At 31.5% G+C, this 25894-nt stretch overlaps 2 protein-coding genes across 3 annotated transcripts; both read left to right on the top strand.

The window, feature by feature from the left end:
- On the top strand, nucleotides 1–2120 carry LOC100205453 (retinol dehydrogenase 11). 2 transcript variants are annotated; one of them, XM_065815234.1, is made up of 2 exons: nucleotides 1–77; nucleotides 205–1222. In XM_065815234.1, exon 2 carries the CDS (start codon nucleotides 236–238, stop codon nucleotides 1088–1090), a length of 855 nt encoding a protein of 284 aa, XP_065671306.1. In that variant the 5' UTR covers nucleotides 1–77; nucleotides 205–235; the 3' UTR covers nucleotides 1091–1222. The 2 variants fall into 2 exon arrangements, 1 of the variants encoding a protein (XP_065671306.1); XR_010642933.1 differs by lacking the exon at nucleotides 205–1222 and adding an exon at nucleotides 1806–2120 and having other exon boundaries at nucleotides 6–77.
- Nucleotides 2121–23345: 21225 nt separating this feature from the next.
- On the top strand, nucleotides 23346–24017 carry LOC136089748 (histone-lysine N-methyltransferase SETMAR-like). The gene has a single exon (XM_065815829.1). The coding sequence runs from the start codon at nucleotides 23346–23348 to the stop codon at nucleotides 24015–24017; it is 672 nt and encodes a 223-aa protein (XP_065671901.1).
- The last annotated feature ends 1877 nt before the right edge of the window (nucleotides 24018–25894 follow it).

Below are 25894 nucleotides of genomic sequence, written 5' to 3'. Positions count from 1 at the left end.
TGTCATTTTTCGCTTGTGAGACGCCTAATCTGGCGGGTTATTTTTGAAGTACAAATAGCGCGCTTGCACGTTTAGAGGTAATTTTTTTAAATTTTATTACACTAACTTGTGATATTCATGGTCCTATATTTTTTATCTAAATTACTAAGCGAGTATGGATAGCAAGTATTACTTATCTTTTTTATTCGTTTGTGGGGCATTTAGGTTTTTCCTAAAGTGGCTGTACAATCATGCTATGTGTACAACAACAACAAGATTAGATGAAAAAGTCGTTATCATAACAGGTGCTAATACAGGAATTGGCAAAGAAACAGCTATTGAAATAGCTAAACGAGGGGGAACTGTAGTGATGGCATGTCGAGATTTAAAAAGAGGACAAACTGCTCTAGAAGATATTAAAAGACTAAGTAACAGTCACAGGATTTTTTTAAAAAGACTTGACCTTGCCTCTCTTAGTTCTGTACGCAAGTTTACATATGAATTCATTAAAGAATTTAATTGCCTTCATGTTTTGATAAATAATGCTGGAATAATGATGTGCCCTTACGGGAAAACTGAGGATGGCTTTGAAATGCATTTTGGTGTTAACCATTTAGGACATTTTGCTTTAACAAACTTGCTTTTGAGACATTTTTCAGTTCATGGTAGAATTATAAATGTTAGTTCATGTGTTCATAAATATGCAACAATAAATTTTGAAGATATTAATTTTGAAAAAAATTATTGCAGAAGAAAAGCCTACTGCCAGAGTAAACTTGCAAATGTTTTATTTACACGTGAGCTTCATCGAAAACTTGTTGGTTCAAAAATTTCTGTGTATTCTCTGCATCCTGGAATTATCAACACTGAGTTAGGGAGGCACTCTTTTTTAAAATACTTACTTTGGCTTCCATGTTTTAAATCCCCAATGCAAGGTGCTCAAACATCTATTTATTGTGCTACAAAAGAAGGATTAGAAAACGAGTCAGGAAACTATTTTGCAGAATGTAAACTCATAAAGACTATGAATAAATATTTTTTTGATGAAGGCCAAGCAAAAAAGTTGTGGGAGTTAAGTGAAAAATTAACAGAAACAACATATCCCTTATAAGGATATTTTATTATATATTTTTTTACAAAGAATTTTTTTTAAATACTATTTGATATTATATCAAATTATGTTTTGTAATTTAAAGAAGAAAAATTATGACATATTTTTAGAATATATATTTTAATAAAGATTATAATTTCTATTTTATAACGTTCATTTTGCAAGAATATAAAAAAGAAATATTAAAAAAAAGTCTGTTTATAAAAAAAAAATTAAATCTTAAGAGACAAATTATTTTTTTGTCATTTTATAACATTTTACTATTTTGTTTAAATTTTAGTCTATTGATTTATTAACAATTGTCAAAAATTAAAGATAACCAAAATATTATTAACAAGTGCATAGCTTTACTTACACCGTTTATCTATGCTGTTGATAGTAGTTAAGTTGAAAATGTTCGAATCAAGGTACTCAATCTTTTTTTATTGTTCTACTAAAAATGACTGAGAATAATATGCCAAAAATATGTGTGAGGTGACAAAGAAATCATGAGGCTTTTATGATTAATCTTTAGTATTTTATTGTGTATTGTATATAAATATTTATATTATTTTTCGAAATAATTTGTCAATGTGCATTATGTTTCAAAATAATTTATCAATGTGCATTTTTGTTAGTTTTTGTTCTAATATTGATTTTATGGCAAAAATTAAAAAAAATAAAAGATTTATTTCTGTGATTTTTATCATTCTAGACAATGTGTATTATTTTCTAGCATGTAGTTGACATTTATCATTATCAGTTTGACGATTATCATTATGATCAAAAGTAAGATCCGGTTATGGTCAGCATGTTTAAATAAACGCTTGTACACTTCATTTGAAGATACTACTTTCCCTAACCAAATAGTTGTAAAATCTATATATATATCAATGGTTATCGGTGTCTATCATCAGTGAAAGTGCCAATTTAACCATGCAGCAAAAGATTATATTACTGTTTTATATTTACTGTTTGTTATTTTTTAAGTTATTTGAAATTTATTTTAAAATTTTTTTTAACAAGAAACTAAAATGCTTATTTGGCTTAAGCCCATTCAATTTTATCATTTTTCCCATTTGTGACCTTTAACCTTTTTTTTTTTTTATAAAAGCTTTTTTCTATTTTTATAGAAATACTCTTAAACAGAATTTTTTTTTTTTGTAATGTGCATCTAAAATCCTTTAATCAGGTAAGACTTTGAACATTTGCCCTATTTATGATTCTTTGCACTTTGTTCATATTTAAAAAAAGCTATTTTCTATTTCTTCAAGACAAATACTTTTGAATAAAAAAAGGTTTCATTTGAGTGATATAAAATGACAACACTTTGGCGCTCAGTGAAACCAAAGGTAGGATCCTATATATGAAGTTAAGTGAGACTTTCTTTATTAATATTTACCTGGATAAATTTTAAAAAAAGAGAAAGTAAAATAAGTAAATAAATGATAAATAAAAATGAGTAAATATTGTTAAGTTATCTTATAAGTTAGTTTATAATACATCAGTTAAAACTTTTTTTATTTTTAATGCAAAATTTTTGTAATAATTTATTGTTTATAATTGTTATAATTGTTCATAAAATTTCTATAATAGTTTGTTTCTCTTTTTTTTTTTTTCCAAATTTTATTCATAGTAGTAATTTTAACTTTTTTTATTCTCAATGTGTATAATTTTACTATTACCACCAATAGTGAATAAATAGTTATTTATTATAAATGTCTTAAGAACAGTAAAAGTTTCCTTAAATAAAACCCCTAAAAGATTGCTCACTTAAAATCCATATATTCTGTACACACATTTATTTAACCTAGGTCATTTAAATAACCCCAAGATTTAACTTTCGTTTCAAAGAACACAAAAAAAAAGTTCGATTCTTTTCAGCACTATACATCACTATAACTAACATTTAACAAATTTGACTAGCTTTACAATGAGTCCAGGCTTTCTGTTTGGTAAGGAGTGACAAATTGTGGTACTGTTTTTGTAGTTCTTAAGGTACTCTATGACAAATAATAGTCATATCACAAAACTCCTTTATTTAATGTTAATTAATAAAGATGTGTCCTGCTCTTTTTCACCGATATCGCTTTTATAATCCGAGCAGGTATCTAACCTTTTTTGATTTCAAAGTCAGCACTCTATACACTGGGCCACAACAGCTACAAATGTTTTTCCAACAATAATGTATAGGAATGCAATAATGTTGTAGGTAAAACTAAATATTTTCGTTTATGACTACTACCTGACATGCAGTAGTAACAGAAATTTCGAAAAATTATTGTAGCACTTCATTGGCTCTTTTCATAATCGTCAGATATTTTATTAAAAAAATTTACTTATTCCATTTACGATTCCATGACATCATATATGAAACACTAATACATCAAAGAATACATAGTAACAGTTATTTTTATCGAATTGAATTTTATTTTACTTTTTAAGTTTCATTTATCAGTAAATATAACTATTCACTAGGTGGCAGCATTAATCGAACACTACTAACTCTCCTATAGGCTGTTCTTTAAAAAATAGTATAGAGACGCTGAAATTGCCATTTTTGTATTTGTTGTGAAACTTTGATTGTTTACCGCTGCAACGTTATAACTTTTATGCATGTGTGAATAAGATCTGCTACAAATATAGGTGAGCTATTTCGTTTCTCTTTAACATTTACAAGTAACTTAGTTTAAGTACTACCAATTAAGAAAAAAAAGATCATTTAATAACCTTCCTTCATGACAAATAAAACGAATATTTTTAAATAGACAGTCCGGGGCAAGATGTTGGAGGCAAGATGGCGAGCTCGTCAACGTGCTCCGTGTTTCGGAATTAACTAAATTTAGTGTACGCAAACCAGAAGCAACATCGATTGCCAGAGCAATAGGTTTCAATAAACTAAGTGTAGACTAGTTTTTCAACATTTTAAGGGTGTAACGAGAAAAATATAAATTTCCTGCTTCTTCAATCTACAATGCAGATGAGTCAGGTCTGTCTACTGCGCCTTATAAGCTACCATTGGTTCTCATTCCTACTGGATCTAAAAGAGTTTCTAAAACTGTTTCCGCAGAGACAGGAAGAAAAGTAACTATAATTTGTTTCATAGGTGCTACTGGCTTTTACTTGCCACCTTTTCTAATTTTTTCCAGAAAACAAATGTTTCCTGAACGTGTAGAAAGAGCCCCACCCGGAACTGAAGGCTACTGTGGTGATAACAGGTGGAGCAACAAGGGAACCTTTTTGTTGTTTTTTTAAGCACTTTTATCTTCACGTGAAACCAAGCCATGAATCTCCTGCTCTATTGATTATTGACAATCACAAAACTCACATAACTTTGGAGGCTATTTCAAAAAAAAACACATCATCATGTCTGATGTGTTACTTTTGGCCCATTAAAGACCTACTATAGCGAAGTATGTGACAACTTTATGATCACTCATCCAGGACAATATATCACAGACAAAAATATTGGCGATCTTTAGAGCACTGCTTACTTTAAAGCAGCCACTGTTGGAAATGTCGTTAATGGGTTTTAAGAATGTGGGATCGAGCCTTATAATCCACTTGTGCTTAGTGAACATGACTTTGCTGCTGCAAAAACTACTGACCATGATGTTGTTGGCAATCAAACTGAAAACAATCATGCTAATTCTCAGACCCATGTAGTATAAAACCATCTTATAACCATACAGAAGAATTTATTACAAATACTAATTCAGATGCACCAAAGAAATTGGTTAGTGTTTTTGATTTCAAAACATTGCCTAAAGCAAAGAAATGAGCTCAAGCATTCTTACATGTACGCCCCCGTCTTCCTAACATTTTATATAATTAAGTTTTAAGTTACACATTTAGCTTAAAACTTGTTTTGTAAAATGTAAAATTTCATTCATACGATTGTAATCAATCGTGTCTGCAAACATATCTAAGGGCAAAAAAAAAGTAGTTATTTCATGTTTAAAATTTGTTTTTTCAATTTAATATGAAAGTATTAAAAGTTTTTACTAATTTGAATGTGATGAACGCAAAGTTTAACATACAACTTGTTAGGCTTTAACAATTTAATCTCTTAAGGTTTGTTTAAAAGTCTAAGTTTAAACTTTAAGCATTTCTGTGAGTTATTTCTGCGATAAAAAAGGGTGATTCATCACCTCTATTTTATAATGCCATAATGATGTTAAACTATGATATTTAACCAATGGTCCACCCATATGTAAGAGTCGAATTTAAAAAATAAAGAGGAGTGAGTCTCTTCTCTCTGGTAAAAGAATAAATGCTAAAAAGGCTAGTATTGCTCGGGAATCTTGCATTATTTAATAGACAGTAGCGCTCAAAAGTGTTTTTATATCATTTTTTATGCAATAACTTCTTCACAGAAAATATTTAAACCAATCTTTTTTATGGAATTTACACCCATACAAATACAGTTTTAATAAATAATCGCATTTACTTTATAACGTTTTTAGAAAACTTTAGTTCAAAATTATTTTTACTCTTGATTGTTGAATTTTTATTTTTATAAATTTTTATATTTATATGAAATTATTTCAGCAAACATTATTGAATATTATTGAAACCGGATTCAAAAATGGAAAAACACAAGGAGTATAGTAAAGATCTTTGCAATTCAGTTGTAAATGCAGTTAATTATCTTGGAATAACCAAAGCGAAAGCTGCTTGTTAATATGGAGTATCTAAACAGCTTCTATGTGCATGGATCTAGATAGAAGCACGCCTGGGAACTTTAGAAATAAACCCAGATACGGTCGACCAAGAAAAACTACTTAAAGGGACGATTGTCAACTTTGTCAAGTGACTAAAGGTGATCCTCGTCTTACTGAACCACAGATTACTTCTGAATACAACAAATATTGTGAAGTAAAAATATCTGAGTCAACTGTGATAAGGCGTTTACGTGACAACAATTTATTGGGAAGACGTCCTAGTCGAAAACCATCGATTTCAAAAACGAACCGGATGGCTCGAGTAAAATTTGCCAAAGAGCATTTACACTGGACTAAACAAGATTGGGATTTATCCCAGTCTTGTTTAGTCAAGTGTTGTGAAGTGATGAAAGTAAATATGATTTATTTTCATCTGATGGTATTAAGTATGTTAGACATTCAAAAATAAAAGAGAAGACCCCCGGTACACTGTACCAACCGTAAAACTCGGAGGTGGTAGTGTCATCCCTTGGAGATGTTTTTCCGTGATTGTTTAGGGCCATTAGTTCAAATTGAGGGCATCATGGATGCCAAATACTACACCGATTTGATAAAAAAAACCATATTTTACCACTTGTTAAAGCAAAAATGAATCAACAATGGTGTTTCCAGCAGGATAATGACCGTGAACACACCACAAAGGTTGCAAAAAATTGGTTCATATCAAATAAAGTCTGTGTTATGGACTAGCCTAGCCAAAGACCTGACCTAAATCCCATTGAAAATTTATGGGAGGAGCTTTATCGCCAAGTTAAAGAATAAAATTTTACTAATAAAAAGAACTTGTTTGCAGCTTCACACCAAAAATGGAAAAATATCCCTATAGACAGACTAATTAAGTTTGTCAACTCAATGTCTCAAAGATGTAATTGCCGTTGTAATTGCCTCAAATTCGCAATTTGCATTTTTAAAATGAATGAACAAGATTTAATTTATAGTACAAATTGATCTTCCTCAATCCAACCGGAAGGAGACAGTATATCACGTACCAGGAAAAAAACGGGCAAAAATGTTATGTTGATGTTTTTTGTGCCAAAAAGCTCAACTTGTGAAAGGTGGCATTTTACCCAAACTAGGTTTTACTCCAACGCAAAAGCCAAGTTTATAAGCATCATACGAAGTCGCATATCACATTTCTCAACAAAAAAAAGTGCCACGCTATTTTAGATCCTCTTCTAAAGTCATGTTTGCTAGACATAGTAGAACTCGTGTGTAGTTACGATCAGAAAAAGAAAGTTGAAACGGTGTCTTTGTTAAATGGTATTATCCATTCTTGAATTGTTGAAATGACTTCCAAAGATTTGCTGCAGGTCATTAATGAACTGAACTCTTTGCCATTTTCATTTAGCATGCAACAGAATGAGAGCAAAGATGTATCATAATGTAGCCAGCTTTTGGTGTTTGTACGTTATGTACATCTAAAAACACAAATTATGAAAGAAGAGTTTGTATTTTGCGACTCACTTTCGAGAATTTTAAAAAACAACAGATGTTTTTAGTTTTTTTACTGATACTTTTTTAGCAGGAGGTTTGGCAAAGTATTTTTTAATATCTAACTTATATCCTAAATACAAAATATATTCAAAAGATCTGAGCTAGCAATGGAGAGTAGAAAGGCCCAAATATAGAGCTTTTTCATTGACCTGATCAATGCTGAGTTATTAAGCTTACTGGGCTTAGCTCCACAAACATTACACAGGAGAGCAGTTGTTAGTAAGGCTATTAACCACTTACCATTAAACATGGTTAAATCTAGTTTGAAATTAAATGTGATAGTTGTATTAAGTTTTCCTTCTTATACTTCTAACTTTACCTTAAACTTGACTAGTCTATCCTTTTTTTTTTTTTTTTTTTATTTACACTTTTGCCGATAAAAAAAAAATTTACAGTCGTAACTTATAAAAAAAAATAATTACATGACCGGGGCTAGAAGAAGACAAATTTAGTCTTATCATTAAGCCCCAAAAAATGCGTCATTACTAGACAAAATATAGTTTGACAATAAAATATAGTTTCAATGTATATATCTCTGATATATATTAAGAAAAGAAAATTTAAATATATCGCATATCGTTTAAAATTTATAGTTTTTCAAAAAATAAGATATAACAGTTGCCTTGTAAAATAAAAGAAACAAAATTTATTAAAATATTAAATGACAAAAATAACATTTAAGAATTGGTTTGAAAAATAAGAAGATATGATTTTATATAAAAACATTTTATTGGTAGAGTATTTTATAGTTTAACTTATTTAATTATATTTATAATACTTTTCATTGCCAATTAAGTAAAAGCAAATAAACAGTATAAAATAAAAGTAAAAGATTAATAAATAACGCAAAATAAAAAATAAATTTCTCAAAAAGAAGATTATCATTTAAAATGATAAAAATATATGTACAATTATTGATTAATTATGTATTAATAATCTAAAGTAATTAATTAATTAACTATTAATTATTGATTTCTAATATAAAGAAGTTTTATTAGAAAAAATTTAATTCATTTTCAGTTAACAAAAGTAATTGCTTAAGTTTTGTTTTGAATTGGTTTAGAGAATAATTAGTTTTCATTTCATTATTTAATATTATGTTCCACAACTTTGGTCCTCTGTTTACAATAGAGAATTTAGTAGCGGAATAATAAGTTTTGGATTGAATGTAGTTGTATTTTGAAAATCTGGTAGGGTATATGTGATTTATTTTTTCAAAAATTGAATAAAATAAGATTGGTAATATATTTTTATCAAGTTTGAACATGAAAATAAGAACTTGATAGAGGTTTAGTTTATATGCATTTAGGATATTGAGTTCATTAAATAGTGTTTGTGTGTGTGAGAAGCGATCTACGTTTGAAATTATCCTTATAGCCTGTTTTTGTTTGCTAAGCAATTTTTTTATTTTCGTCGCGTTAGTGCTACACCAAGCAATGTTCGCATAACTTAAGTAGCAATGAATAAAAGAAAAGTAAATGTTTTTTAAACAAGATCGATGTAATAACTGCTTTGCTTTGTACATTATACCTAAATTTTTTGATATTTTATCTTCAACTACACCTATATGTTCCCTCCAGGTTACATTTTCGTCTAGAAACACGCCTAAAAACTTTATTGATTGCTCTCTCTTTATTAATTGATTGTCAATAAAAAGGTCTGGAAGTTCTAAGGGAACATCTGATTTTTTATGTAGGCAATGGAATAAAGTGTATTTTGTTTTAGTAATATTTAAAGATAACTTGTTTGATTTAAACCATTGGGTTAGTTTGTCTAGTTCTTTGTTTAATGTTTGGAATAATATATTGATATCTTTATTGGAATAAAACAAGCTGGTATCATCTGCAAATAAAATTGTATTTAAAATGTTAGAAAATTTATTTAAATCGTTTATATAAACAAGAAATAGAAGTGGCCCTAAAATTGATCCTTGAGGAACACCACATGTAATTGTCTTATAATTAGTTTTTCCTTCATCATAAACTATATACTGCTTCCTATTAGTCAAATAACTCTCGAACCAGGACAAGTTAGTATTTTTTTTCTGCTTTAAAAATTTTTATTCATTTTTTTATCAATTTTTTATCCTTTTTCTTTTGATATTGGAGATGTATGGGTTTACAGTAATGTGCACTAGAGGTTTTTTTATTTAACCATATGTTTTTTAGGGCTTTTTATTTGACGTTTTTTTCATAATGGTTAGCTTAAGTCGACGCTGTATGAAAAAGACTTTGTTCGTTAACTTGGGCCTTACCAATATTTGTATAGGTATGTTTTTGCTTATACACGCTTTGACTGGAGGAACCATTAAAACCACCTTTAAAGTGAAGTACATCTTTAAATGATTAATTTCAGCGAATATTCTCAAAGAGTCTTGCAATTCAGTAAAGGTTAGTATCCTTTTCAGAGTATGATTAAACATACCCTGTAGAGGAGTTGAAGCAGATGTTTCTGTCACAATTAAACCCTCAGGATAAAATTTTTGTCTCTCATTTTTAATTTTATGAAGTGAAGGATAAATATCAGCATTATGTATTATAGATAAACTTCTAATAATTTGATACTGTTCGTCAGAAAGATTACACTGAATTATTAGCTCAAAGCATCTTTGGTTTTCATTTATATCGGAAAACTTATCTCCAAGCTTTTAACTTGCGATGTTTAACTAAAAATCTGGACAAAGTTAGTGTAAATGTAAAAATACAAAGAAAAATTTTTATATAATTGCAATCACTTCTATTTTGTTGCAAGTCTAATTCTTTAAATGTATTATTAAAAAATAATTTATTTAGGAGTAATTAAAAATGAAAAAAAAGCTTATAACGAAGACTGCCTTAGAAAACGAGTGTACGCATTTTTGGGTTTGCATCCGGATGACAGCAAAAACTTTATTGTAAATCATTTTCGAATAGAGAACATAACAAAATCTACTATTTATAATATACTTAAAAGAAAGGGGAACAATATAGGATCAGAAAGAAAAGTCGGAAGTGGTCGCAAAGCAATAAAGATGCCTGCAAAAATGAAAAAGCGCCTTAAAAAATCGATTGATCCAAAGGATGCGATTTCACAGCGTGGTCTTGCAAAACGATTTCATGTATCACAACCGTACATATGCAAAATTATTCACCAAAAACTAGCATTTTTTATCGTAAAAAAACTAAAACACCAAAAAGAGCACCGGCTCAAAAAGCAGCTGTTCGTTCAAAGTGCCCCAGGTTGGTTTCGATTTTTCGAAAAAAATTTGTTATTGACGATGAACCGTATTTTTATTTGAGCAACACTAATATATCTGGAAATGCTGGATTTTACTCTTCTGACATAAATGTAGCATCAAATGATGTAAGGTTAAAAAGAAAAGACAAATTTGAGCCAAAATTACTTATTTGGATTGCATTCTCTACAAAGGGAATCTCTCAGCAGCACCTTGCTCAGTCAGGCCAAGCAGTCAATAAAGATGTGTATATTTCAAAATGTCTTGTTAGATTAGAGAAATTCATTGAAAGACATCATAAAAATGGCAATACTGTTTTTTGACCTGATCTAGCTTCATCGCATTATTCACGTAAAGTACAAAGTTATCTTAAAGCAAAAAATATTGAATTTGTACCAAAAGAGCATAATCCTGCAAATGTGCCAGAATTACGTCCAATTGAAGATTTTTGGTCGGAACTAAGGAGATTAGTGTACAACAAAAACTGGCAAGCTAAAAACCTAGACAAACTTACAAAGCGGATAGAGTTTTCAATTAAAAGAATCGACATAGAACGTGTTCATCGGCTTGCTGACGCCATATTTACAAGAGGAGATACTGTTCGTTGTCTTGGCATGAAAAAACTAATAAATCTATTTATTTTTATTACTTAGATGTTTTTTGTTATTATACTTTTTAAATTGTTAAAAAAGATGACGTTAAAAAGTTTTACCATTTCTTATTTTGTCCAGATTTCTAGTTATCAGATGTTATATATATATATATATATATATACATATATATATATATATATATATATATATATATATATATATATATATATATATATATATATATATATATATATATATATATATATATATATATATATATATATATATATACAGCATATACAGCATATACAGTAAAAGAAAGTATCGGAACGGCGTTCCGGCTCTTTGACATCACAGACGCCAGCCTAACAAGCGACATTTGTATGGAAGGAGGCGTAAACTTCTTAGTTGAATGCTCTTCCAAGGTGCTTTGTGATAAGACCCAAAGAACTTCTAGAAGCACCTTAATAACCACAAACAAAATTCATGAACAAAATGAGAACAAAAAGTCTTTTTTTGCAGGATCTTTTTTTATTGAAGCTAATTTTAATGCTTCAGCGGGATGTTCAGTGAATTTAGCAACCTTAAACAAAATTATGTTTAATATTTAAGCAAGTAAACTATTTTTTGAATTATTTCGAATTTAATTGATTTGTTAGTACCTTTGTCTTCTGCTTCTATCACCTAAATTTTCCCAGTTCTTGCGCTTTTACCTGGATCTGCTGAAACGTCTCTTCTGTACAATATGACATATTGAATAAACCGTCAAATCTTGCATATTTTGGTTTTTGTGGTTTGATAATTAACACCTGCTTGAGCATGAGCTTTTTATTAATAGGATCTAAATATGTTATTTTCACGATGAATGTAAGCAATGAACTATTGTTCGTTACTTAATATGAAAGTTTTAATAATTAACTAAATAAGAAAAAAAAAAGTTATTTGTAAAAAGTTTTTAGGGGAGAAGGAGGCAGTTTAGAACAGGAATAGTTTAAGACAATGCAAAAATTTAAAAATCTACAAATTTATCAACCAAGTCATATATATTCCTAATACATATAACGTGCAAAAGCCCCAATCAACTAATATTAATAAAATTAGTCAATTGGAAACACTTTGACACGTAACCATCAAAGTTTTTTCAAGTAGGCAATTTTTCAGGTAGGCTTTTCTACAAACGCTTTATGATTTTTTTAAGGATTTACTGAGGAACTTACTTCTCCAAGGAATTTATTTTTTACATTTTTAGTGAAAGAACATGTTCTAGGATATAAATTGAAAGTTCAATTACAAGACAATTTTCACAAAAATTTTGTGGAATATATTTTGAAATCAGTGTTGATGCAGCATCAGACAATTTTCATGGGACACATTAGGACGTACTGCGCATCTCTAAAAAATCTTATCAGAAAGTTAATTTATTAAATATTATAAATTAAGTAAAGTTTACCAATTGTGTTTAATTACTCCTAAAATACTATATGTATGTATGTGTTCTGTTTAAATTTTTGAATATCCTGTTTAAATGTTTAAGTCTGTTTTGATGCAGTGTGACCTCATAAACTAACTAGACACTCCAACTATAAAACCAAAACTCACCCTCACCTTTAGTGTTTTGTTAGATGTAATATAATAATTTTTCCTAATGCATTTCCAAAATATAATGTCTGATGTTTTGAGGTACTGTTTTCAGGAAATAGCTTCTTTTAAATAATTCAGGTCAGGTCAAATTTAGGATTAATACGATCACCCTTCTACTGGTATTATGTAACCCAGTACGAACTGCCCCATACCCTGCTACCTTGTAAAATATGCTTTTTTAGGCAAAAGCTAGGAGAAACAAACTCCGACTTTAAAATCCCCAGCCTTGGGGCTCTTGGTTAAGTAAAGGATAGAACGATGTTTGCTAGATCTTCTTGACTCTTCTCATAGGTTTTTGTTTGTGCCTCCTTAATAGTGGTTATGCAACTCTTCCTGTTATCTCCGAATAAGGTTACAGCTCTAAAACTCAGTTTAATGGTTCTGAGGTTGGCTAGTAGTAAGGTTTCCCGAACTCTGCGAGGCTGAAAGGAATCAGCCTCGCAGAGTTCGGGACCCCACAGTGCCATGTTGTGCATGGATGGTTTCCCTGTTAATGCTTTTGGTGCGCATTGTCGATGCCAAATAAGGAGCTCTACGTTATGTCTTAAGGTTAATTAACAGGACGAGAAGATTGCATAGGTCATTGCTTAGAAGGCTGTGCTCTATCTATGAATGAGTCAAGTTCTCTTTAAACTTAAAACATCCTAAAATTGACCCAAAATATTAAACATAACAAACCATCCCCACCACCTAACTGTTTTAATATATCTTTTACTAATATTCGTGGTCTGCAAAGCAACCTTCCATCAGTTGAATCTTACCTCTTGCTAAATTCCCCAGACTTGCTTGCTCGTAGTGAGACTAATTTAAATTCTGCTATTTGTTCATCTGATCTCAGTGTTAATGGGTACTATCCTTTGATTCGCAAAGAACCCATTAGTCACATGCTTGGCTTGGGGGTATACATACGCATCAACTCACCTATTTGTTGTAAAATCAGGTTCGAATCCTTTGACCATTTTTTCGTGAGCTTCCGCTTTGTACCTGTTCACTCTATCACCTTTCTCATTGTTCTTTATCGTTTTCCTTCTTCCCAAGACTGCACTCTTTTAAATGTAATTTCAGATCAAATTGAGCATGCCCTCTCTCTTTACCTCTCTGACAATATTATTGTTATTAGTAACTCGCTTTCCTGACAACCCTAATCATTTACCTTCTCTCCTTGATTTATTTCTGGTCTCTGATCCTAGCCTAAGTTCAGTTTCTCCTTTTTCTCCTCTAGGTGGTTCTGACCATGCAATGATCTCTTTAAATCTTTCATCTAGTACTTCCTTTTTAAACTCCCCTATCATCGCTCTACTTACTACTCTAAAACTGACTGAGATTCTTTTCGTGATTTTCTTTGTGACAGTTCTTGGGCTGATGTCTTTTCCCTCTCAGCTGATAATTGCGCTTTTATTCCTTCTCGTTGGTTCCAAGTCAAGCCTCATTCTACTCCATGATTTTTACTCTCTTGTGCAGCTGCTATATCGAATCGTAATCATTTTTTTCATCTTTTTCAAAAGAACAACACTCTTGAGAACAAACGGCTATTTATTATTGCAAGAAATTGATGTAAAAAGGTGCTGTCTGATGCTAAGCTCTATTATTCTCAGTTCACAAAATCTTGTATCTTATCTCAAAAGTTAGGCTCTAGAGACTTTTAGAAAATCTTCAACAGCGTCGTTAAAAAAGTAGTTCTAACATTCTATCTCTCATTCATGGGACTGATTTTATTACCTCTCCCAAAGATAAGTTCTTCTTATTTGAATCTTAAATGTTATGGCCATGCTCTTTCTTCCATTCCAATTTTCCAAACAGGTTAGCTGATTGTCAGACATTCAAATTACTCCAGATTCCGTTGCTAAAGTCATATCTCGATTAAACTCTTATATGTCTTGTGACCCAGACAACGTTCCTGTCATAGTCTTACGAAAATGTTCCCCAGAATTCTCTTCAGTTCTCTCAAAATTATTTAATAAGTGTTTGACTAAGTCTTATTTTCCAGCCTGCTGGAAAATGGCATCTGTTGTTCCAATTTTCAAAAACTCCGGGGATCATTCTGACCCTCCAATTATCGCCCAATCAGTTTCCTTTCTGTAATTAACAAGGTCTTTGAGTCTTTGATAAATAAATTTCTCACATCCCATCTTTTCAAGATCTTGATTCTTGAGATTTTTGATCCACTCGCTCTACGGCTGACTTGCTTACTGCTGTGACTAGGGCTATTGCTGTTGACATATCTGAGGCTTTCGACAAGGTTTGGCATACTGGTCTTCTCCATAAGCTTGTTTTGGTGTATTTGGGAGAGTTTTTGAGATTATCAAATTTTTTCTTTCTAACCGCTTTATTTAAGTCATCCTAGAAGGATGGCTTTAATAAAGCGGTCAGAAATAAGTATTTAACAAGCGGTTAAATACTCATTCTCGCTTGACTCGTCATTCAGCAATTCTAATTTATTTAATGTATCTCTCCCTGCATGTTCCAAAAGACTTTTATTCGTCTAGTTTTTTTGCCCACCTTCCAATCCTTTAGAACTCTCTCCCCTCATCGTGGTTTTCCTGACTCATACAACCTTCAATTTTTTAAGTCTTCTGTTGACTGTTTCCTTGCTCTATAACTCTGTTCTTTTTTCTAGTAACTCCCAACTTAATAATGGTTGCTTGCTGCTTTGTTGGCAGTGAATCACAGTTAAAAAATATATATATATATGTTGTCCGAAACAACTCCCTCTAATGGTTTGTTTTGGATGATGAGTAGCTTCGTTTTTAAGGAAAAAAAGCTTTAATTTAATTGAACTAGCTGTGTTTTAGTCTCTTTTGAAGAATTAATAACTAAATTATCTTTTTCAGCAGAAATTTCAACTTTTTGTCAAACAGTACAAAAGCTATGGTATCTTTTTCAAAAAACGTCCTAATGTGCCCTCTTCTCTTTTATATAAAATTGGGTCAAGTTAAGGCAAATGATTTTTTTTCTGCTTTCATATATACCATTTATTAGTATATATTATATTCAATGGAATCTAGTTTTAATTTGTACCCATGGAAACTAGTATAATCTTTTAGTGTTTGAACTAAACTTATAATAAACAAATAAAAAAATCAATTTAGAACACTTTTTTAAGATCTTAGTAATGAAAATCTTAAATTAAAATTTATTGTAAAAAATGTTGTCAATAGTTAACTCAAATTAAATCAAAATTTACTTTTGAATATAATTTTGAACAATTTTTACCCTTACCAAAGAGTTGTTCTATAGCTAGAGTGAAAAAGAAGTAAAAAAGGTCATTTTTCGAGGAACGGTGTCAATAGTAACAAAGTCAGGCCCGTCCCAAGGAGGTGGAGGGTGTAGGGTTGTCTAGTCCCCCTACGAACTTTATTAGTTGGCAAATTGGACACTGGAGTCGGGAAAATTGGATTTATGGTTGGAAGCCGGCAATTGTTGGCCAACGAGGCTCTTTTTTTTTATAGATAAATTAGTTAGTTAAAAAATTTTTTGTGGCTTTAGTCGGCAAAAAAACATGTACGTCACCCCCTCCCCTCATTAAAATCTCTTTGGGACAGCCTTAAGGATAGTTTTCAATTAAATACCAATTAATCATCGTAATATAAAGATCACAGTTCAAATTATCTAATGATATTGTTTCAAAACATCATAAGCAGTCAAAGCATTGCAAATAAAAGATAGAAGTTTAGAAAAATTAGTAAACTATAATAAGAGTTAGGTAATTGTTATTTTGTTATGTTGTGCTTTTTTAACGACTAATAATAAATTCTAGATTAGAATTAAATTATTAATGCCTAGATAGAAATTGGTAGTATTTTTGTCATTACAAAAGGTATTTTACATCTCTATATTTAAAATAGAGCAATTTGTTTTTAAATCCAGTAAAAATACTACAATACAAAACAAAATCCTGGAGAGATAATAAATTCCTTGCCGAAAAAACGTTCATTAAGAACGTACAAACCTATAGCTCGTAGAAATCTATAGCTCGTACAAACCTATAGCTAAACGGGAAGCAAAAGACTCAAATAAGAGATTTTTTAAAACTTTTGCATTTATAATTAGTATCGAGGTTTTCAAAAAATGATTATTTTACGTAGATCATTTTTGCAATGATTTTTGTTGTGATTACTTCTTGATAGTTCAAACAGTTGTTAAAAACTTATCCAACCAAATTTTAAGAGTGTAATCACGTTGATTACAGCAACAAACTACGTTTCAAGATTTTCTGTTTTGGAAAATTTTGAAACGTAGGCGCCTTTTTGACTTGCCGCTGGTATAATTAAACTTTTAAGACTGTACCTCAATTTTAAACAATTTTTCGCTTTGTTCACCTTCTAACTAGTCTATTATATCTCCTTTCCCTTATCATTCTTATCAGAGTGACACTAAAGCGAGGATTTTGTAAACAAGTTTTCCGATAAATAGTTATATAATAAATAATTCTCGGAAAAAGACTTATAAACTGGTGAATTCTTAAAATTTATTGTCTTTTAGTGGTATTTAGTTACATTATAATTTAATTATTTATTTTCTAGTAATGGCTTTTTAGGGGAAGTTTTTTTTATAGGTTTCAGTGTGCGTTGTCTAAGACAACTCCTTATCTTAGTGTGCTTCACGGCGTTAACATCAGCAAAAAAATCTCCCGATTGCCAGTTTTAACATCAGCAAAAGAATCTCCCGATTGCCAGTTTTAACATTAGCAAAAAAATCTCCCGATTGCCAGTTTTAACATTAACGAGAAAAATAAGCGTGTTTTAAATTAAACTTCATTACAACGGAAACCATATTGAAACAACTGTAAAGTTTTAACAACTTATGTTTATGACCAATCAACTAATGTTTATTGTAAATCTTTTCCCAATGATCTGACAAGTTTTAATAAGCTTTGCATTAAACTTCTATATTTAGATTTAAGACTATGCCTGTCGAAAGAAACACAGGGTTCTGGAATAAAGTCGAGCTGGAACTGTCAACTTGTGAAAAACGTTGGTTTGCCGATGTTATTGATAAAAGTAATAAGGTGGTGTTTTATTTAGTTTTATTTTCTTTTAATATTTGAATTGAACATTTATAGCTTTAAATTGTAGTATTATTTCATAATACTATTGTTAATTAATTAATCCTCATTACTATACCAATAATTATGATAATATATAATAATATAATTTTAGTTAAATATATTCATTCATTTATTATTAAGTATATTGATATATGCACACACACAAACACACACACACACACACACACACACACACACCGAGGGGGTTTAACTTTTTTTTTAACTATTCATTTTAATCTTTTTTTTTCTGAAAAACTGGTTGGATTTTATACTTTAGGTGTGCAAAATGTATTTGAAAAGTTTACACTAAAATACGCACAAGTAATTTAATGTTTATATATAACTTCCCTTTGGTTTTTAGATAAGCAGTCTACTAACACATTTGCACATTTAAATCCATAAACTATCAACTTTTATATATCACTTGCATGTTCTCCCTATTTCATAACGATGTCAGCAATTATGTTTTCTGTGATAGCTATGTGTGTGTGTGTGTGTGTGTGTGTGTGTGTGTGTGTGTGTGTGTGTGTGTGTGTGTGTGTGTGTGTGTGTAAGACAAATATAAATATATTTTAATTTAATATAAATATAAATATATTTTATTTTAAGGACTATAAAGAACACTCTAAAAAAATATTGGAAATCAGCTATATTTAGCTGGTCCATTGATAGATGTCTATTTAAAGGAGATAGATAAAGCTCTCCATAGGAGACTGTAAAAAGAGAAAGCCATGGGTTTAATGCCAAATGTTTCTATGTATATTCAATGGCAGATCTATAGATCTATTGCTGCATTGTGTTCAGCATACGAGAAAAGAAGGAGATAGTGACATGGAGGAGAAAAGCTTCTATAAAAAAGTTGGCTATAATAGTTGATCAAAAGGCTACTATAGAAAAGGTTTTTGATCCATGGAGTTTGCAAGGGATTAACTATTTACTAAAGCCAGTTTATAAAAAAAGAAAAAGGGGATGTCAGTAACAAAACAATACATTAATTTTACTGGAAAAGCAATTGTTCCAATAGTATCAAAAACCCCTTTAAAGTTTGAGTATTGTTTAAATAAAAATGTTGCCAAATTTTTTTATTATATTCAAAGGTACGATGCAAATAGTTTTGCTATTGAAGAAACAGTCCAATTTTTAATGAACCAGTAGTAGTAGCATCTGAGAAAAATTTTTTAGATTAAATTAACACAAAAAAAGTTGGACAGCCTTTAATTTTTTTTACAAACAAATATCTCTCGAGCTTACTTTTTATATTATGGTATTTATTTATGGTATTATCTTTATATTGTTATATAAAGTTTGGTATATAGGCTCTATATGCTCCCAAATAATTAAGATTAAATAGTTGCATCAATAAAAATTTACATAAGTTCATAAAATAAAACTTTTTTGTCATTTTTATGCCTCTATAATTACTTAAGTAGCATTTTTAATGTTTTTTGTAAAAGTATATGTATATACATTTGTATAAATAAGTGAAAAATAGACCTTTTCTATAATATCGGCGACGAAAAAAGGAGATTTTTCAAAGAGATGCAGTGTTTGTAGCAATCAAAACATTGCGTTTACTTATAATTCTGCAGGGTTTAGAGTATAGATAAAACAATCAAGTTACGGTTTTCAAAATCGTATATTTTTATTCGACTTTTAGAGCCGTCAGTTAAGCGAAGTTTCTTAAATTAGACGAAGTTGAAATCCGTTAAACTTTGAAAAAAAGTTAACTAAACGGTTATGTAAGCCGTAAAAAGTTGTAACTTTAACTTTTAATTGACTTTGAAAACCTTTAAAATTTATTAAAACTTAATTAAAACGATGTTGAAAGCCGCAAAAAGTTGTAAATCAAAATTTTACGTTTATGAAAATCGTATAAATTTGTTTACATTGTATTTAAAGAATTTAAAAACCTTATAACTTTGTGTATGTTATTTAGCACGACTTAAACATTGCAAAATATCAAACAAATATGCCAAAGACCCATCCCTCGCTGGTTTGGCAGTACCTCCTGAAGGAATACAGGGGCGATAAGGTCTATGGTGTGTGCAATATCTGCTAGAAGGACCTAAAAGCAAATTCTGGGTCAACATCGGCTCTGAGTGGTCACCTGCGATCCAACCATAGTGGTGCCTGCATGACTCGCTTCAAGTTACATCTCCTTTATAGGAAACTGAAGATGGCCATAATGAGCATGTTTTACACGGAGCTTCCTCATTGCAACCGAGTTGCAATCAGTACTGACATCTGGACCTTACGCAAAATCAATCCATTCATGGCAGTGACTCTTCATTACATCACCAAGGAGTTTGTTCTACGAAAAGCAGCTGTTGGAGTTGTTCCATTACCAGGAAAGCACACTGGTCAGAACATTGCTTCTCAGTTGGACAACTTGGTTAAAAGTTTTGAGTCACTCAAAATGGTCAAGAAGCGGGTTGTTGTGTATGATCAAGCTTCAAATATAAAAGCTGCACTGAGGAAGTCAGAGACTATTACTGATCTTGAAAGTGGTTCAATAACGTGCATTGACCACAAGCTTAACGTAGCCCTAGAAAGGATTGTTAACAAACAGCCTGATATCAAGGCTGCTATTGATGCATGCAGGACAATCTCCGCCCAGGTCCATCACTCTCCTCTTGCTAAGGGGGTGTTAAAAAAGAAGTGCCTTGAGATGAATGGTAATATTTTTAACTTTTGAAGTAGATCCGAATGCAAAGTTTTGTCAAACTTAATGTCAAATTTTTACAAGTATATTTTAGTTTTAAACAAAGTTTTCTAAGAGTTTACGATTTCATGCAAATTTTTTTGCGAATTTTTATTTTAGTTTTTGTTTTAGTACCCAACAGAAAGATCACTGCTCATTGTGCTACCAGATGGAACTCTGTCTAGATGATGCTCCTAGACATCAACCATCTCCGAAGTGTGCTGTGTGCTCTCCGGCTGGAAAAAAAGGAATGGACCACACCCATTCCTACGGATGAATAATTTGAGCTGGTTGCAACCATTCTGCCGCTCCTGACTACATGCCGAATCATCTCTGAGTCAATGTCGAGTGAGAAGAAAATTACAATCGATAGAGCACTGACAGCCATTGTTCATCTTGTGGATAGGTGTGCTTCTCTGAGGGTCAAAGAAATTAGGAAGAACAGTGTCACTGGAGTAGGTTCTTTCATGGTTGAGCTCATTGTAGAACTCAAGAAACGATTACCAAGAGGAAGATGTGACATCATGCCTTATGCTGTAGGTTGCCTGCTACACCCCTTCTTGATAGGCCAACAACTACACACTTATGGTGTAAGGGAATTGAGATTTTTGACGAGTTCAAAGCCAGTCATCCTACAACAACAGACTGGATGTCAAACCAACAAGGTACAATCAATGTCTCAGATGAAATCACCCATGAGCTTCTTGAAGATGATGGTGAGACTGAATTCTGGAAGGCAGCAACAAAAGTAATAACAATTAAGTATAATAGAAAATCAATTTCTTTAAAACTAGTTAAATATACTTCTACTAACCCTAATGCAATCTAAAAAACAAAGTCATAAAAAATTTAATTTGAAGATACGATGTCATACGGGGAGAGGGAGGGCGGTTCAAAGTTACACGAACTTTTTAAAAATTATTTGAATTTAAACAATTTTAGATTAAAGTAAGCGAAGTTATAATATTTAACTTCCTTCCTTTCAAACTGTGTCCAGTCAATTCAGGCAGACAAATGCTACAGCTGAGAGCCCTCTGATTTCATGTTGAGTGGGCAAAATTCAGAAAAACAACTGTGATAGATTTGAAGGTTGATGTCCTTGACTGGTGGAGAGTACATTGCAGAGAGATGCCTATCTTGGCAGGACTAGCACGGGAATATTATTGCCTCCCAGCCTCAAGTGCCTCAAGTGAGCGGGCCTTTAGTGAAGCTGGACAGGTAGTCCACGAAAAGAGACACAGATTGTCTCCAAAAATCATTGAGAAGTTGGTCTTCATCAACGAGAACTTCGATCTGTAAAACTCCTTTGTATCAGTTTGGGAATACCGCTCCATGGAAGAGCAAATGACAGCTAGACCTGCTCCAGACATAGATCAAAATGATGATGATGATGACTCAGACTAGGATGATGATGATACCGCCACATAAAAATGTAATCTCCAGTATTGTTGAACTGAAAAGGCGAGACAGACATCATTTAGGGTCCTAAGGCCAGGAACTAGCACAAAAAATGAGAACAAATGACTGGAAGCGGACAACTAAATATTCTTTACTAGGGTAACATGCTAGGATTATTTTAGATTAGATAACCGATAATATGCAAATAATTTTTTCACATGTTTAAGGAAATGGATTTTTGAAATCTAGAATGATTATTAAGTAAATGCAAGGGTTTTAGCATATCTTTTGTATATTTGTATTTCTGTAATGTTACTGTAGTGTATATATCAAATTTTTGTTATTAAGAAACTAGAACTTAGAAGGGCAGAGATTGCTAGCATATACCAAACCAGCTATCACTTCACTTTACTTTATATCGGTGTCTTTGAACCTGAACATAGATAGCTTCTCATCGATTGTGATTTTTTCAAAATCGAAGGGATAGAGTAGGAGTCTAGGAGAATAGAAGGGAAGAGCATAATAGTACTAGTACAGCCACATACAAGTTTGAAAGCCTTTAGAAATTTTAAACAGTTTTAAAACACGCCCTTTTTGAATTTACACAACTTCTTACGACTTTGAAAACCGCGAAAATATACTTTATTTGAACTAATACGATTTTGAAAACCATCAAATTAAATTTCATACAATTTTTTACGATTTTGAAAACCGCGAAAATATATTTTAATCGAATAAATACGATTTTGAAAACCGTTTAACTAAATTTTATACAACTTTTAACGATTTCGAAACACGCTCACATACGACTTTTAGCGACGTCGAAATTTCGACTTCGACTTCGAAACACGTCAACCTCGATTGTTTTATCTCTGGTATCAGTTGCAGACATTTTTTTGATCCCGGGAAGCGAAAAATTAACAAATAATTTCCCGGATTCTCGGGAATTTCCCGGGAATTTCCCGAGAATAAATCCTTTCTAAACCAATGTATAAACATGAGACTAACATTAATAAAAAAACGACATTCATTTGTAAAGTTATATTTTGTTTTAAATTTGTATATACGAAATTTGTATATGTATGCATTAGAGTGGAGTGATTTGCCAATTTTTTGATACCTCTTTGGGTTCTAAATTTTTGACGGGTCCTATTGTTGAAATTTTTTCAAAAGAAGCAGAGTAGTATGCTGATTTTAAAAAAAATATTTGTTTTGATTTAAAAATAAAGGAATAAAAAATAGAATCTTTTTTACTTTTTTACTTGTAAAAAAATACCTAAACATAACACATCGCTCAATAAGTCCGTAGGATGACATATAGATGGCAACACAAATACTGAATCCGTATTGTTTTTAGAAAGTACCAACCTTCAAACAATATCAGTCAAAGTTTCATGACAATCGGACCATTATTTACCAAGTTAGTGTGTGAACGATTGAATCAACTTTTGTGAATTGAAAAAAATGGAAAAATCAGAATTTCGTGTGCTCATTAAGCATTGCTTTTTGATGGGAAAAAACACGGTGCAGACCAAACAATGGCTTGATAAGTGTTATTCGGACTCCTCTCCATCGAGGCAAATGGTTGAAAAGTGGTTTGCTGACTTTAAACGTGGTCGTACAAACACCGATGATGCTGAACGCTCCGGTCGCCCAAATTCGGCAGTTACTGAAGAAAACATCAAAAAAATCCATAAAATCGTCTTATCCGACCGCAAATTGAAATTGAAGGAGATTGCTGAGGCCATAAAGATATCAGAAGGCAGTGTGTTTACAATATTACACGAACATTTGGGTATGAGAAAGCTTTGTTCGAAATGGGTGCCGCGTTTGCTAACACCGGACCAAAAACAACAACGAATCGATGATTCTGAAGCATGTCTGGCACTATTTCACCGAGATAAAAAGGATTTTTTGCGTCGCTACGTCACAATGGATGAAACATGGATCCACAATTTCACTCCTGAGTCAAATCGACAGTCGGCTGAGTGGACACCAGCGGGTGAAAGCCGCCCAAAGCGCCCAAAGGCTCAAACTTCTGCTGGCAAGGTTATGGCCTCCATATTTTGGGATAGCCATGGTATATTGTTTATTGATTATCTTGAGAAAGGTAAAACGATCAACAGCGAATATTAAATGGCATTATTGGAACGATTGAAGGCTGTAATTGACGAAAAGCGACCGCACATGAAGAAGAAAGAAATTCTCTTTCATCAAGACAATGCACCGTGTCACAAGTCAATGAAAACAATGGTAAAAATGAATGAATTACACTTCGAATTGTTGCCCCATCAACCATACTCGCCTGATTTGGCCCCCAGCGATTATGGGCTGTTCTCAGATCTCAAAAGGATGCTCCAGGGAAAGAGATTTGGATCGAATGAGGAGGTCATCGCCGAAACTGAAGCATATTTTGAAGGAAAAGATAAATCGTTCTACAAACATGGTATCGAAAAGTTAGAGAAGCGCTGGAATGACTGTATCGCCTTAAAAGGAGACTATGTTGATGAATAAAATCAAATTATGTCAAAATGTTGTTGTTTTATTAGCTATCCTACGGACTTATTGAGCGATGTGTTACCTTGTTTTGTTAGAAACTCCCGTTTCTAACAAAACGAGGTATGTTTAGGTATTTTTTTACATAAATTTTTTATTTAATAAAATTGTTATTTATAAAACATGCATTTTTTCTACTTTTTTTGAATCCAAGGTTGATATGGTTTAGAAAAAAATAAATTCAAAAGTTTTAGGCCTGTCAAGAATATTTAGGTTTATATGCTGCATTTATAGCCATCGCCAATCTGTCTTTAATATTTGTAGCTGTTAAGCAATCATTTTTTCAAAGGATTTACTTTCAATTCCAATATCGAAATCTTCACTGAATAATCTAATAAATAAGTCATTTACATAACTCATTATAATAAATCATTTGAATAACGCATTTGAAGATAAAGTTAGTTTAGGAGTAGTAGTTGAATGTAAATCGCGCGTTTGGAGGTATTTAATTAAATTCGCAAGATCATAATTTTTTCGCTCTTTAACGCAAAGAGACAGAACTAGCAACATCTCCTCTGATGTTGCATCATTGTTGTTACGCAGGAAATCAAACAAAAAATTTCAGAATTGCAACAGCTGTTAACAAATTTGCATCACGTGTTTACCTAATGCTTCTGCAGCTATTTTGATTAGTTGAAGAGTGTTGAAAACATTTTTTTAAAACGGAGACAAATTCAACATATTATTCCATCTGGTCCGGCAATCTAGTTGTAAATTGAGTTCAATTCCGTGCTCTACTTTTACAGTCTTTTAAAATGGAATTTCCTCAAGTTGAATTTTTAAAGAACTTAACTATTTCAAATCATTTGTAAAGTCACATTTATATCATCTCTTTCACATATTTGCGGTTCGAAATTGTTTAGATTATCATTTCCAGATTCGCTAGAGTTATCACTGGAAAATCTAGATTCGTTTTCTAAAGAATCAATATTTTGATTTTTCGTTTTTCAAAGAATCAAGAGCAGCCGTGGCGCAGTGGTTAGAGTTCTGGCTCAGAACCCAGAGGTCCTAGGTTCGACGCCAGCTCTACCTTAACAAGCGACACTGGTGCGGAAGGAGGCGTGAACTTTCTGTTAAATGTTCTCCCGCGGTGCTCTATGAAAAGACCGTAAGGACTTCTGGGAGCACTTAAAATAACTACCAAAAAAAAAAAATGTGACGAACATTAGAATTTTTATTATTTTATAAATAACGTCCATTACAGTCACGTGTATGCCGTGGTTATAACATAACTGGTGTATAAAATAGATAATCTACCAAATTTGATCATTACTGCAGCAGCATCAGTGGTTGATGCAACAATATCTGAAGAGATAATTGCAAACTCTGATTGTTACTTTTGTATTTTTGTTACTTCAGCTGTACAGCTTCCATGTAATTTAACCAATCCTAGATTAATAAATAACTTTTGAAATGAATATCGATATTCAAATATCTTCGATTGCGTAGACTTGTTC

The sequence above is a fragment of the Hydra vulgaris genome, chromosome 13, assembly GCF_038396675.1.
Source record: "Hydra vulgaris chromosome 13, alternate assembly HydraT2T_AEP".
In the NCBI taxonomy this organism is placed as follows: Eukaryota; Metazoa; Cnidaria; class Hydrozoa; order Anthoathecata; family Hydridae; genus Hydra; species Hydra vulgaris.
This window is presented reverse-complemented; position numbering and strand designations above follow the sequence as displayed.

Bases quoted from the DNA above. Each gene is read 5' to 3' on its own strand.
- LOC100205453 (XM_065815234.1), top strand. From the start codon at position 236: ATGTGTACAACAACAACAAGATTAGATGAAAAAGTCGTTATCATAACA.
- LOC136089748 (XM_065815829.1), top strand. From the start codon at position 23,346: ATGGAAAAATCAGAATTTCGTGTGCTCATTAAGCATTGCTTTTTGATG.